This window comes from Gadus morhua, chromosome 5, assembly GCF_902167405.1.
Source record: "Gadus morhua chromosome 5, gadMor3.0, whole genome shotgun sequence".
NCBI lineage: Eukaryota > Metazoa > Chordata > Actinopteri > Gadiformes > Gadidae > Gadus > Gadus morhua.
This window is the reverse complement of record NC_044052.1, coordinates 3,995,288-4,009,605: the sequence shown is the minus strand read 5'-3', so window position 1 is coordinate 4,009,605 and position 14,318 is coordinate 3,995,288. Positions and strand designations below refer to the sequence as shown.

Genomic DNA, 14,318 nt, shown 5'->3' with positions numbered 1-14,318 from the left:
GTGACCGCTTTAGCACGTGGATTCGTCTTTTATATACAGATCCCCAGGCAAGTGATTGCACTGGGGACACTCGGTCTGATTATTTCCCACTGTCCCGCGGGACCCGACAGGGCTGCCCCTTAAGTCCACTTTTATCTGCCCTAGCTATCGAGCCCCTATCCATAGCCCTGCGCTTTTCCCCCCTACTTCAGGGAATCCATCGTGAGGGAATCGAACATCGTGTGTCATTATATGCGGATGACCTCTTGCTCTATGTCTCGAATTCCGTTTGTGATCTCTATTCTTAATGAATTTGGCTAACCCTTTTCCGGGTTATAAGCTTAACCTGCAGAAAAGTGAGTGATTCCCTCTTAACATCCCCCCCTCAGAGTTGAATTTGCCATTTAATATTGGCCGCTCAGGGTAAATTCCGCAAATTTCACTCCCCTACTTAACCAGACTAAATCTGACTTTCAGAGATGGGGCAACCTCCCTCTGACGCTGACAGGCAGAATTAACTCTGTGAAGATGACAATTTTGCCCCGATTTCTTTACTTATTCCAATCCATTCCTAGCCTGGCGATGTCATACTCATAATTCTAGTCAGAATATGAGTCTGAGACCGAACCATTGGGCTGTGATTATAGGGCGGAACCAGGAAGGAAAATGCCTCTTCGCTCAATTGGATAGACCTAAAACCAATCAGAGCAACGTAGTATGTGACGTATGTTGTGCGAAGCACAGCTATTCTCAAACTAACTCAACTGAGCGCACGTTCGAAGAAGTAGAAAAAGAAGATGGACATAAACGATTTATGCCTGTTTTGTAAAAAGAATTTAAGGATACATGGACAAATTGGCAACACGGTCAGCATTTTTGGGAAAAAAAGTAAAAGCGCTGAGTGCTCTTTGGTGACGTGGTTGATTACGTTAATGTGTATCATCTGTCCATCAACTTATAAAGCCCGCCCTTACAATTTGATTGGTCAGATCACTTTTTGATCTGACCTAATACCTCCCAACGAGCTCAATTCCAGACTGAATCTCCAGACCAAATATTTTGTGGGCGGAGTTCAGGCTGGTATCCAGGCTAATCCATTCCAATATTGTTACCAAAATCCTTCTTTCAATCGTTGAACAAACTTATTACATCATTTGTTTGGGCAGGAAAACACCCAAGAACTAGTAGGATTGTACTAGAAATTAGTAAATTTGGAGGGGGCCTTGCCCTGCCAAACTTTATGTACTACTACTGGTCAGCTTATATTCAAAAACTTTTGTTTTGGTTCCACAGTTAACACATCTTGGGGGTCCATTCAATCAAAGTCTTGTCTGGGTACATCTCTTTCAGCGTTGCTGTGTTCCCCTCTTCCAACTGTCGTGTCTAAGCACACCAAAAACCCTTGTGTTGGCTTCCCTTAAGATCTGGTATCAGTTCCGCCGTCATTTCAAATTCTTATCCTCGTCTATACTTGCTCCCATAGTTGGTAACCACCATTTCCCCCTGCTTTAGATGCCTAATTTTCTCTTTGGAAAGCAAAAGGCAATAATTGCTTCTTGGATTTATATGAAAACAGAGTTTTTTCCAGTTTTACAGATCTAATTAAGAAATTTGGTTTGCCACGTTCACATTTCTTTCGTTACATACAAATAAGGCACTTCATTTGCACGCAGTACCCTTTGTTTCCCTCACCACCCCCCACTTTGCCCTGGGAGGAATTACTTATATTAAGTCCCAATCAGAAAGCCCTTATATCCCGGGTATATAGCGGTCTTATGTCGCTCAATAACAAACCTGTGCTAAAAGCTAAGGTTGCATGGGAGAAAGAATTAAAGGTGGATTTCACAGATGACTGGTGGGCTAAGGCAATCGATAGAATAGGCTCAACATCATCCTGTGCTCGCCTTGGGCTCATACAGTTTAAGGTATTCCATAGAACCCACTTTTCTAAAGCCGAATTGGCAGAGATATACCCTGACGTAGACGATAGCTACAACCGGTGTGGCTTTGCCCCGGCTGACCACAGTCATATGTTTTTTCTCTATCCACGAATGAACAATTTTTTAGTGTTCTGTCTTCAAAACACTGTCTGACGTCCTGCAGCTAAATCTTCAGCCATGTCCTTTGACAGCCATTTTTGGGGTTCCCCTTGTGCCTTCTGCCTTCTCTAGACCTCAAGCAGATGTTATCGCATTCTCTTCTCTCTTAGCTCGGAGAAGAATACTTTTTGAGTGGAACTCTCCCAAGCCTCCTCTGTCATCTTCCTAGTTGAGTGATGTTATGTTCTTTATCAAACTGGAAAAAAATAAATATTCTCAGAGTTTCTTTAAAGAAATTTGACTCTCGGTGGCGCCCCTTCAACTCTCACTTCAATAAGCTTAAGTCGCTTCCCAATGGCTAAGTAATAACCCTGTCCGTTTGGTAACCAAGCTAAACAAGGTACTCCTTTTAAGATTTGTATGAATGTGTGTATATGTGATGCACAGTATTTGATCGGCATTGTCTATATTAAGGTGAAATACTCATGTAATTGTTTTATTTTTTTACTATGTTGTTGTTTTTTTTAATGTAATTTCCATCTGTCCAAGGATTGTTTGGGATGAGGGGTGGGAGGGGGTTGTAAATGTTTGTATGTTTGCATAAAAAAGAAAATTCAATAAAAATCGTTTATGGAAAAAAAAAATTATATATATATATTTTGTTGGAAATATATATTGGACATTTAAAAAGGCATGTTTTCCCCATATCAATGAGTGATTTGGATTTATGGCTTTGACTTGGATTTATGGATAAATAATGTTTGTAATTTATTAACATCAAAAATGAATTGTGGGCTATTGGATTCTTGCAAAAATGCATGCTTGTACTATACACACTAGTATACATATAGATGTAAAACTGCCTAATAATCTTAGTTTATAAAAAAATCCCAATTAGTTTATGAATAACAGTGCAATACAGCAAATACTAGCACACTAGTGTACAGAAAAGTGAGCCCCGTAGTCCTCTGTAGTGTTTTAAATGTACTTCACACACACATTGATTATGAAGTACGTGTGTGGGTGGAGGACTTGAATTATTTAATTATATATTATTGTGAGGACTGTAAAATTTGCCTAGAGATCTAATCTCACTTTTTGCAATCAATGTTTCATAATCGGAAATGTACATCAAGGAACTGGCCTTTGTTATGCTGCTAAAGAGTTCTAAATTACAGTGATCGCCAACAGCAAACAACCATTTTTCCACTTCCTAGCGACCAATCCGATATACTACATCCCCAACCTGTATGATTCCCGTCTTTTTGACGGTGAAAAATTGTCCAAACAATGGTGATTTCTTGTAGATTTCTGCCTCAGACGGTTGGCACTGTCGATATCTGATAAAAAAAAGATAATACATACTTTACAACCAGGAAGGTTTAGAAATGACACGTAATTTGTGCCATGGAGTACATACAACACATTACACACTAGGCTATAAATAATGGCCAACTTGACTAAGACCAACAAAAACTCTATTTTCTTTCCAAAAAATCTCTTTTGCTGAGAGAAGTTAGTAAAAACAAGCAAACACTGATACTCAACCTTACCCCTTTAGTGTGACCAGGGGCTCTTTCCTGCTTATAATACCAGTTTCTGGGTCAACGGTGATGAAACTGCACCTGCAGTACAATAACAGAACATTCCATGAATGTTTAGATTTGTTGCATAATGTGAGACCAACAGGTTGAAAATGTTAAGTGTAAAAGGGTTTTTCAGAAGCTAGGTCTGGGTTACCTTCCACATGCCATTACACGATGGAGTCTGACATCGCCAATCAGCAGCTCCGTCCAAGAATCCTAGAAAAGTAGGATAGAAAAACAACTAATGATTAACTTATTTGTACTTTCTTTTATTAGTTAAAGTACAGCCAAGGAGAAAAAGATAGAGAGAAAGATATAAAGTGAGGAAATTAAAGAGGAACAGTGCCTGTTGGGGGATAATCCACATTAGATCTAAGAAATATTATACAATTCTTAATTTTTTGACATGTACAATAACCAATTATCCCAGCCTTTAGAAAATGAGTCTTCCTTAGTTTTTAATCTATATGCGAGTCCCACCATCGTTCGAATATCACCGATAATGTTGAGCCGTTGTCTGTAGTCAGGTTCAACAGACTGGAGCCAGTTCTTAATGATGGCTTTTTTTTGTGGCATCAAGACGAATCGTTATCAAATATTGGTCTTCTTTTTGCACAGATCCTTCCATATGTCCCAGGCATAAGACAAGACAAGATCGGGGGATTTTGTATCCTAGTCCCTCCTACAGCACAATGTCGATATGATCCCAGTATGATTAGGATCCATACAGTTGCACATTCTCCAGGAGGGTTGTCGAGTGTTCAATTGTTGACTAGTATTCTTGTTGACAAATAATAATGGAATTCTCTCCATCCATGTGACTTGTATCATATGTGGAAAATACACCATACAACTACACATGTTGTCCGGGATCTTTTCACTCAGTTCTTTTTCCCATTTAGCTTCGACGTATAACGTTGAACCATGTTTAGCTTCCATCAAAGCAGAATACAGAACTGACACAGCTCTGGGAATGACATCATTGTAAGATTGTACAATCACTTTTACCATAGGATGTATCTCATCAGCATTTTTCTTAATTCTTTCTATAAAGTAATCCCTCGAGAAATGGTCAGATAAATCTGCCATTCCAATTTGACATTCCTTTATTCTATCCCTGCTTTCTTTCTGCATAAAATATATAATTGAGTATAAGGAGTGTGCTACTGAATAATGAATGAAGTCTCTCTCTGTATAGGACGTATGCATGTAGCTCCATGCATCAAAAATGCTAATTTCTTCCCATGTATTTTTTTTTACTACCTTTGTGATAAGTTTTCTATTTCTCTTACAACTAGTTGTGTCCATGTCGTAGTTCATTATCACATTGAGATCTCCTCAACATAAACCTTCTACCTATTTAGCAATCAAATTAAATAGGGATTTAAAGAAATGTTTATCACTTCCAGGTGGGGCCATAGGCGTCGATTACGCCGGGGACGCCGGGGACGCGTCCCCACCAGATTTCGTCACGAATCAATTTGTACCCACCACTTTAAAAAAAAAGAAAAAAAAAAAGAAATCAAGTTAAATTATTATGGATTATTACAGGGGTCTTCTCAATGCCATGGAACGCTCTGTTCACTTGCATGGGCTCTTCACAACTTCGCGGGGAATGCTAGATATAAATTGACCGCTGTCAAGGAAAACAAAGGACTTTTTGCCTATAATGACGTCTTTGGTATCACTCCTCAAGTAGTCCGGTAACTTTTCGACCCCCAGCGTCTTCGGTTGCTAAGCAACGTCAACGTCTTTGGCGTACTATTTCTCTGCTGATCAACACTACGAATGCTGGTAGCAAATAAATTGTAACAAGCCACACCATGTGAAGTAATTTTTTGTTTTGGCACGTAGCCGTGTAATAAGCGGGATAATGGAACGTCGCCGGTCGAATTTAAGCCCCTTCAGTGGGAAGCAATTACCCTCGCTGCGCGTCGGTGTCCTGTTCGCCCTGTAGGGGCTTATTTTCCCGATAATGACCGGCATTCTATACATTATCCCTTACTTATTTCCAGAGGCGGACAGAGTACACAGCTTCCTTACTTGAGTAAAAGTACAGATACCCCTTGCTAAATTTTACTCAAGTACAAGTAAAAGTACTACAGTCAGATGTCTACTTAAGTAAAAGTACTGAAGTACTTGTTTTTAAAAGTACTTGAGTATCAAGTGTACAAGAGAACATTTTCTAAATATTGCATTACTACTGCCACAGTGCTTACATTTATGTATAGAAACGTCCTACATGGAGTTATGACAAATGTTAATACCTTGGAGAATCTTTTTACCATGTTGCTTTAATTAACATTTCTCACTTGCCAACAAGGCAATAGCCCAATAGTATACAGTATAACAGTATACTCAAGAACATAAAAACAATTGCTCAGCTTACATAAATATGTAATATCAGAAAAGAATATTCAGCTAACAGTATGTGTTTTTTCCTCAATCAAATCAACATTCTTCTCTGTCCTAATCAGTGGCGCCTGCACAATCCAATCACGTTTGAGAGGGAAACAACAAATTGAGGATTTCCGAGACTTTTTATTTTCTCCTTTTATTTTTTATTTTTTAGAATAAGTAACGTGTACTCACGGTTATGGATAGAAATGTAGCGGAGTAAAGAGTACAATATTTGCCTCTCAAATTTACTTAAGTAAAGTCATGAGTACTCCCAAAAAATAATACTCGAGTAAAGTACAGATCCCTCAAAATTGTACTTATGTACTGTACTCAAGTAAATGTACTCCGTTACTGTCCGGCTCTGCTTATTTCACGGCTCTTCTCAATGCTGTAGACTACATTCGTATTCGGTTGCTAAGCGACATCAACGACTTCGGCGAATTATTTCTCTGCTGATCAACGCTACGAATGATAACAAATACATTGGAAAAAGACACACTGTGTGAAGTTATTTTTTCGATTTGGCAAGTAGCCATTACTAATAATAACAATACTCTTTGGCTGGGATGATGAGGCAACAGACAATCAAGTCATTTTAGCCTGAATACATAGGTAAGAAGCACCAGAGCAGGTTGCTAGTACCATGGAGAGTATCAGAACGATAACCTGTTGAACTAAATGGATGTGGTAGGCTACACCACGGGATGCATCTGCGGACCACTGCCACATAAATAAAGGTAAGACGCGATATTTATTGCTTAAGATTTGCTGGTGCTGTGGCGAGGTCTTTTGTGTTTTTTGCACTCAAGTGGTCGGCTGTTTTAACTTGCAATTGATAGTCGGTGGAGTCAGTCTCTTGTTGACACAAAGTGACTTTTGGTCATTCTTGCTTTGCTTGAATTCTGAAATAATTGTGGGGGGAGTTCATGAGTTTTGATCAGAATGCCTGATGTAGACTAGTTTTGATGGAATGCGTGTTGTGAATTGAGAACAGCCAGCTCCTGATGTGATACAGCGTTCAGCTGTGCAACAAATATTTTTTTCTTTTTCAATCTTGACGACTTCTGTAGTACTGTGTGTTGCCACACCTTTGGCCCTTCTGAACTTAAACACGCAGTTAAATTCCTTTCCTAGCTCCTCTTGTTTATGTTGTTAGTTTAGCCATATCATGTCACGTTGTCAACATTGGATACATGGAGCAGAACATAGTGGGTCATCTGTCCGATGCTTTTTGAAAACGTTTTCTTCATAAAACGTGCCAGACAGATTTTGTAAACATTTTATTCCTTAGTAATTAGCGACATGGTTATGCCGTCTTTCAGAACCTTTCATTACCGGCACTAAAGAGAGAAAAAAGAGTGCATCCTCATTATACCCAGCACTTCTAAAAATGCACTTCCGAATTCGTCTCTGTCCCCAGCACATTTCTAACCAAACTGACGCCCATGGGTGGGGCATACTGTATATGTTCACCAATGTTACCATTGCTTGGTCATTTGTTCCTTTTACAGTAACATATCGTCCCTCTTTATCATTTATTTATTTTTGATATTCAAATTTGGTGGCATTAGGAATAAGAATTGCTACACCTCTTTTGCGGGCGTTAGAATAGGAGCTATATAAAGTGTTGTTAAATCAAAATCTTTTCAACTTTTCATGTTCTGTTTGTGAAAGGTGAGTTTCTTGCAGGAAGTCAATCTGCGTCCTTCCCTTATTGATTTTAGCTATAATTGTAGCTCTTTTGACTGGGTTTCCTAAGCCATTAAAAGGTAGGGACATAAGTTTAATACAATCTTGTTTGGTATTAACAGGCTGCTTTTGGTCTGTTCACATTTTAGTGTCTCCCCCTCAGGCTAACAGTGCAATAACCATAGGAGCTAAACAAAATATGAAACAAACAAAAAATAACATAACATACCTATAAACAGAAGAGCGACCTCCAAAAAGAGACGTCAACAACCCTCATATGTTGACTCCCCTTTAGTTTTGAGGGGAGATGCCTTCTACAAGAGAAGGGCCCACAGCTAGTAGTTAGATGTAACCCATTTCTTGACCTTTTTGACCTGCAATTTAAGAATATTTTATTCACATTTTTACACTTAGTGTCCGGTACTCATCTCGCGTTGTTTTCAGTGTGTTGGAAATTTTGCAGCCGTCCTCTCACCCGTCTGCCTGCCTGCGAGGTTCGAGTCTGGTTTTAACTCAACACCACAAGTAATCATCACCAACCATGTATTTTGGTTTAGTTTAGTTTTTTTTCTCAACAAAGCACAGCTGTGCATATAACAGATATAAACAAAAGTGATGACAGGCTGACCCTGGAACAGGCCTACAGCTTCACATTATAACAGAGAGATATATTAAAACAGGCCTACATAAGCCATTCTGATCTAATAGGCAGGCATACCTCTAAAAATAACAATAATGTACACAGTAGTGCAGGCCTCACCTGTTTGAAAATATAAAGCTGCATATTTAGTAAACTGTGAAAATAAAATGTATAAAACATAAGTAAGCGCTTGGTGTATTGCAAATAACAAATGTGAAAATAAAATAAAATATTCCTACTGAGGTAGACTGAGAAGACTATGTCTTCCTATGTAAACTTGTGTATTTCTTGCAGGTTCTGTGATAGGAAAACTAGCCTGTCGATAGTGTCTCGACTACATGTCTCTTATCAAAAATATACAGATAAAACTCTTACTACTGGCGTCTCTCTTATCCTTTTGCTGTTCTGCGTCCGCGTTTACTCTGGTTTATGTTTCTGGTTAATGTCCTCCTTAAACTCTGCCAGTTCGTTTTTCACTTGGGTGGTGGTGTCGTCTTTGACAGTTTTCGGGTCAATTTTCAGCTTGTTTTGCATGGATTGGATTTGCTTGCTAATGCTATCTAAGCTAGCTTGCGGTATAGCCATAGCTGTAGCTTAAGCTGTTAGCTTGTCACCTTCCTCGTCAGAACGATTTATTTCTTTACCTTGTCCGTCCGGGACATTTTTCTTCTTTCATTTCTATGATCCTCCGCTCATTGTCAAAGTCCATGCATCTTTCTTTGTTATATTTTCTTTTGTTTGCAGCGTTTATCGTGTTGGCGTTAAGGAGCACACTTTTCAATTCCATACTCCTCAACCGTCATCCGGAAGTCACAACTATTGTTTTGTATTTACATTTCCCTCCCCAAAAATGAGTAAAGAAAGATTAATACAAAATGTAATAGTTATAAACTGGGATAAGACTTCCCAATTTAAGTAACATTTATGGATTTCAGAAGAAGCTGTGTTCAAATAATTTGCATTGAATTGTTTATCTCACACTCGTAAAAATTGAAAGTAAATGAAAATATACATCTCATGGTAAGATAATTGAAGTTGAATAGTACCTCCTCAAAGGCATTGCAGTCACTGACGACGATGTTAGGACGGAATCTCTCCACTGTAACATCCTTCTGCAGCTTGCCGTTGAGGTCTCCAACTGACGCCTCTGACAGCAGCATCACAGGCCCAACATTAGGATATGCCACCTTCTGTAAGGTTGAAGAACAGCAACTATAAGTACCTCCGAAAGACAGCTTTTATTAAACAGGGGTCTAATGAATTCAGTTTGATTAGTGAATTACAAAAATATGTACAAATACACACAAGACATGACTGCCGTTAACTTCGGCAGAACAAGCAAATATTAGTTAGTAATTCAAAGAAGAACAACCAAGCCCGGCCTGCGGCAGGCTGAGGTTCACCTCGTCCTGGGAGAACAGCTTCTCCTGGTCGGCAGACCTGCGGGGCTCCATGTGGGGCTCAAAGTGCACCAGACGGTAGCCTATCTCCCCCCCCAGAAAGCGGGTGATCCAGCAAGCTGCCTCGTCGCCACAGTCCCTCCCCTGGATGTCTGTACCGAACACCCTGGAGGAGGAGAATGAGAAGGTTAGTAAGTTATGTATTGTTTCGAAAAACACAAAATCTCATTGTTCCATTCCGCACTGTCACTTAATTTCCGTTAAACAACAATCGCTGGGAGTGTACGGGCATGTGAACGTGTGGATTTTTTGGAGGCATATCCCGCTGGGATGGATAGTGGGAAAAGATTTCTGTGAAGCTCTGGTTGTTATTATTAACATACCTTATGAATGAATATCTAGTGTTTTCCGGCCTGCAATCTTTTGTGTGAGATAAGAAGAACCAACAAATTGGTATATTATATTTATCTTTCCCTGTTACATTTTTAGAGATTTTTTACAAAAATTACAACTGTACCCATCCAGTCTCCTCATCGTCATCATCATCATCATCATCATCGTCACCATTTGAAATCCCGAATCCCAGGGTTTGTTTAGAACAGAATGATGTTCCACCAAAGGAGAAGATGACAAATAGACACACAGCCTGTGGCCGTAGCGCTACTCAGACCAAGTTAAGGTCAATGTTACGCTGTACCAAAACAAATAATCCACCTGCAGTCCATGATGGGGTTGTGGGGCTGCTGAAGGGGCATCTGAAGCTCTTCCATGCCAGGACCATTCAGACATAGCCTCCCGCCGTCGCTGGTCAGGGCCACCAGCACCTGCCGCGGCTGCTGCTTCCCTGCCACCATGTGACCGTCCTCCTTGACCACCAGCCAGTGCCTGTAAATACACATCAGAGCCATACAGTCTTCTATAGAACCACACCGTCAATAGTATAGCCATTAAGTCTATAGTGCCATCATACAGACTATAGAACTGTACAGTACACGGTACCACAATACAGTCTAGTATCACCTTATAGTCTATAATAAAACCATACAGTATATACACTGTAAAAAATGATCTGATCAATAAGTTATGATAACCTATTTATTTCAGCCACTCTAACATAAAATAATGTTTTATGAAATTTCAATTAAAATGTTTTCAATTTTCCAATTTAGGTTCTTAAGTTACTTCAATGAATCACAAATTCCAGGTGCTTGAATGAACTTGCCATTTTAAATTGAGTGGGGTACATGGAACTGGCATGTGTGTAGGACAGCTCTTTGCACATGTTCGAGTTGCGAGACCAAAGCCTCGAGACGTTGACAGTTTGAAGCGCCAGACACCAGCGAGCAAGCAAACGAGAAGAAAGTCGGTAAAGAAGTCGGCTTTTGGCTTGTGTTTTGTAGATATTTAGAATGATATTTAGAATGTGCGTCGATTAAGCAAATAACATTGTGATTAACGTTAGCAATCGTTCGATATGTGCAATAACTGATATTATTTTAGCGAGGCACATTCCGAGTTTGCTGGCTAACGTTAGCTAACTAGCTGCATCAACATGACTTCACCGGGCATGTTCTCTAAACTTAGGCTAGCCAGACTATTTTGCCAGGATCCAGCCCGCATAGTGCTTCAATCCGGCCCCCGCGATGCGCTCGTAGTTTTGGAGGGAAAACACGCCGCCTTTTTTCGACCCGCGATCCTGCTATTAAAATCAATTCAACTGATGTTGCTGTGTTTGACTCCCTGAGGTCCCGATTGAACCGCGACATGGAGGAGAAAGGGTGTGTATGTCGACACATTAGTGCCATAATTCACTAATGTGATAAAAGATGCATTCGGGCGTATTATATTATTCCACACGCGTAGATATTAACTGCGAGCGCGCAAATGATCTCTGCGCGCGCGCAAATTACCGCTGCGCGCGCAAAAAAGCCTCTCGCGCGCGCAAATTACCTCTGCGCGCGCAAAACAGCCTCTCGAGCGTAACAGCCTCTCGCGAAAGATGTTTTGCGCTCTCGCTCGGATTTAATTTTGGCACTATGGTGAAAGGAACCAAGGCAGGGCGGGCTGTCCTATGATTGGCCGTTTCTGAAGCGCGATATTTGATTGAAAACCCTCTGCCTTTAATTTTGATTGGGTAAAGCTATGTAGGCGGCCGCAGTGTGCGTTCGTAAGTGACTGATGTGTGCCTGGAAGTCTTAGATGGTGGTGTTACTAGCAATCTTGAATAGATTCAGTGAGGTTGACAGAGTTAAACTGACCCCTACTGTCTTCTTAACTGGAATGCAGTATTCAAAGGGAATGATACTCTCTGTTGGCAGTACAAGTGAACTACCGGACTTCGGAAGGATTTTGGAAATATGCATTGTGCTGGCCCACATCTTTGTGTGTTTTTATAGTTAATTGTTGAGTGAAAACAAGACATTATTATAGATAATCTTAACTTTGAGCTGATTCAAAGACATCATTTAATGGAAATTACAAAGTTGAAGCCACTAATGGGGATAAGTCAACAGAATGCACATAAATTGGTCCACCTTATTTTGAACTTGCAAAGCAAGGTTGAAACAACAATAACTGTACAGTCATGTTGACTTACAGAAGGCAATTCAAAGCTTAACTAGACTCAAAATAATGAGTTGTTTTTACTTGAAATTTTAAGGCAGCTGGGAAACTTATGATTTTAAGTAGAACCAAGTAGATATTTTTTACGGTGTAGTAAACAATACTATATTTAGTACCACCACCATACATTATACAAGTGTGTGGTGTGTGTGTGTGTGTGTGTGTGTGTGTGTGTGTGTGTGTGTGTGTGTGTGTGTGTGTGTGTGTGTGTGTGTGTGTTTCTGTGTTTCTGTGTCTGGAAAATAGATTACTTATTGTGGACCCAGTTTCGCAAGAGTGCCCCCTCCAGCTCGGTTCGTCAACACAGAATGGACAACGTTTTGATTTTGCAACACAACGGCCCACTACGAAATCAACAAAAGACTGTCACGTCCATATAGATATACGGATCTATATAACGTGTTTTGGATACTTTTCACCCCACATTTCCAGCCCACGATGTTCAACAGCGCAACATTTGTTTGCAAAGTTCTGTCCATGCGTAACCTAACCAGAGAAAATGCTAATGATGAATCCTAATCCACTGTCACTCATTAGTCGCAAACCGCTGTCACTCATTTTTCCCCAATCACTGTTCCTTTAGTTTAGAACCAGTACATACCGATCCATAAGTTCTCCATGTTTTAATCCGATGTGGTGGCATTCTGCAAAAGCCACTGAGATGCCTTTCCCGGACTTCAGAGGGTGAACTAAAAGTTGCGATACAACTCCAACTCTGACCTTTTCTCTACTCCTTAAACTTCTCCACGCCAGACTCAAGCAGACCACCGCAGCACCCGCTCCTCCGACCACAAGATACAGCTTTTTATTCTGCGCTATTGCGGCAATCGAAAGCTTTTCGAAGCCCATGTTTGAGTTGGGACGAGAGAGGAGGCAGGCTGTTGGACTTTGCAACGCAATGCTTGTTTTGTAGTTCAAGGAGGACAGACTACCGTCTCTGACCCTAGTATCGCCCCTGCTGGTAACAAATAAATTGTAAAAAGACACACTGTGTGAACTAATTTTTTCGTTTTGGCAAGTAGCCATGTGATAAGCGGGATAATATATAGATCATTATCGAAATTGAGCCCCCCTGTCTGGGCTTATTTACCCCTGTTGCAAAAAATTATAACTGAAAAATGATTTACTGCTATTCCTAATATCAAACAACGTCATTACAATCAAACATAAATGATGATTAAAAAACAGGCCAATGTTTATTGTGAATGTCACAATATATCAATAAATAATCACATAAATAAATCAAAATCAATAATAAATCATACTTACGCAACCGTGTTCCAGCAAAGAAAATCTCAACTGATATCATCGTCTCGGCTCTTGGTGTACTTCCAACAGTGGTCAGGGCCAGCAAAGCCTTCTCTGCTGGTTTAAACACTATCAGAATCACTGACTTATGTTTTAATATATTTTTATGCATATGAATATGTATTAAATTATTTCCAATAGTCTATTCTCTTCATTTCATAGCTTTTCTCTTGGTTGCGCTGCTTACACTAGTGTATGTTAATGTTAGAGCTTTTATCCAATCATATTTCAGCCATCATGTGTTGCCAGGGTCAAAGAAATCTGCCTTGACACCTTCAGAATCGATAGTGCTGGCGTGGTCACACCAAATTTGTACCGGGGTCGAAAATTTTGCCGCCTACGTAATCCGCGTTCGAAACATTACGTCATCGTACAACGCGATTGTCCGTTGTTGCAACCCGGTATCACACGATTTTGTGCTCATACACACAAACGTTAATCTATTGAATCGTGTCCCAGAGCACGATTGTCCGACGTTTTTCGTGCTACACAGAGCGAAATGTAAACAAATGCATTTTAAATGAGAGCGTTTTTCAGACGAGTGAGAGTGTGCGCAGACAGTACAGTGCACCCTCTAGTTATGTCAATATTCCAGATTTTTTAAGCAGACCTCAAAAACTGAAACTTTCTCAGACAATTACCCTGCTCCACAAAA

General features: G+C 40.1%; 1 protein-coding gene across 2 annotated transcripts; it reads right to left on the bottom strand.

The window, feature by feature from the left end:
• Positions 1-2,663: 2,663 nt before the first annotated feature.
• On the bottom strand, positions 2,664-13,306 carry LOC115543740 (mitochondrial amidoxime-reducing component 1). Of its 2 annotated transcripts, none has more exons than XM_030356256.1 (7): positions 12,957-13,306; positions 10,448-10,618; positions 9,737-9,899; positions 9,380-9,523; positions 3,759-3,820; positions 3,572-3,643; positions 2,664-3,358 (listed from the first exon to the last, which is right to left on the bottom strand). In XM_030356256.1, the coding sequence occupies exons 1-7, from the start codon at positions 13,202-13,204 to the stop codon at positions 3,232-3,234; spliced, it is 987 nt and encodes a 328-aa protein (XP_030212116.1). In that variant the 5' UTR covers positions 13,205-13,306; the 3' UTR covers positions 2,664-3,231. The 2 variants fall into 2 exon arrangements, with proteins under 2 accessions (XP_030212116.1, XP_030212117.1); XM_030356257.1 differs by having other exon boundaries at positions 3,218-3,358; positions 3,567-3,643.
• Between the last annotated feature and the right edge of the window lie 1,012 nt (positions 13,307-14,318).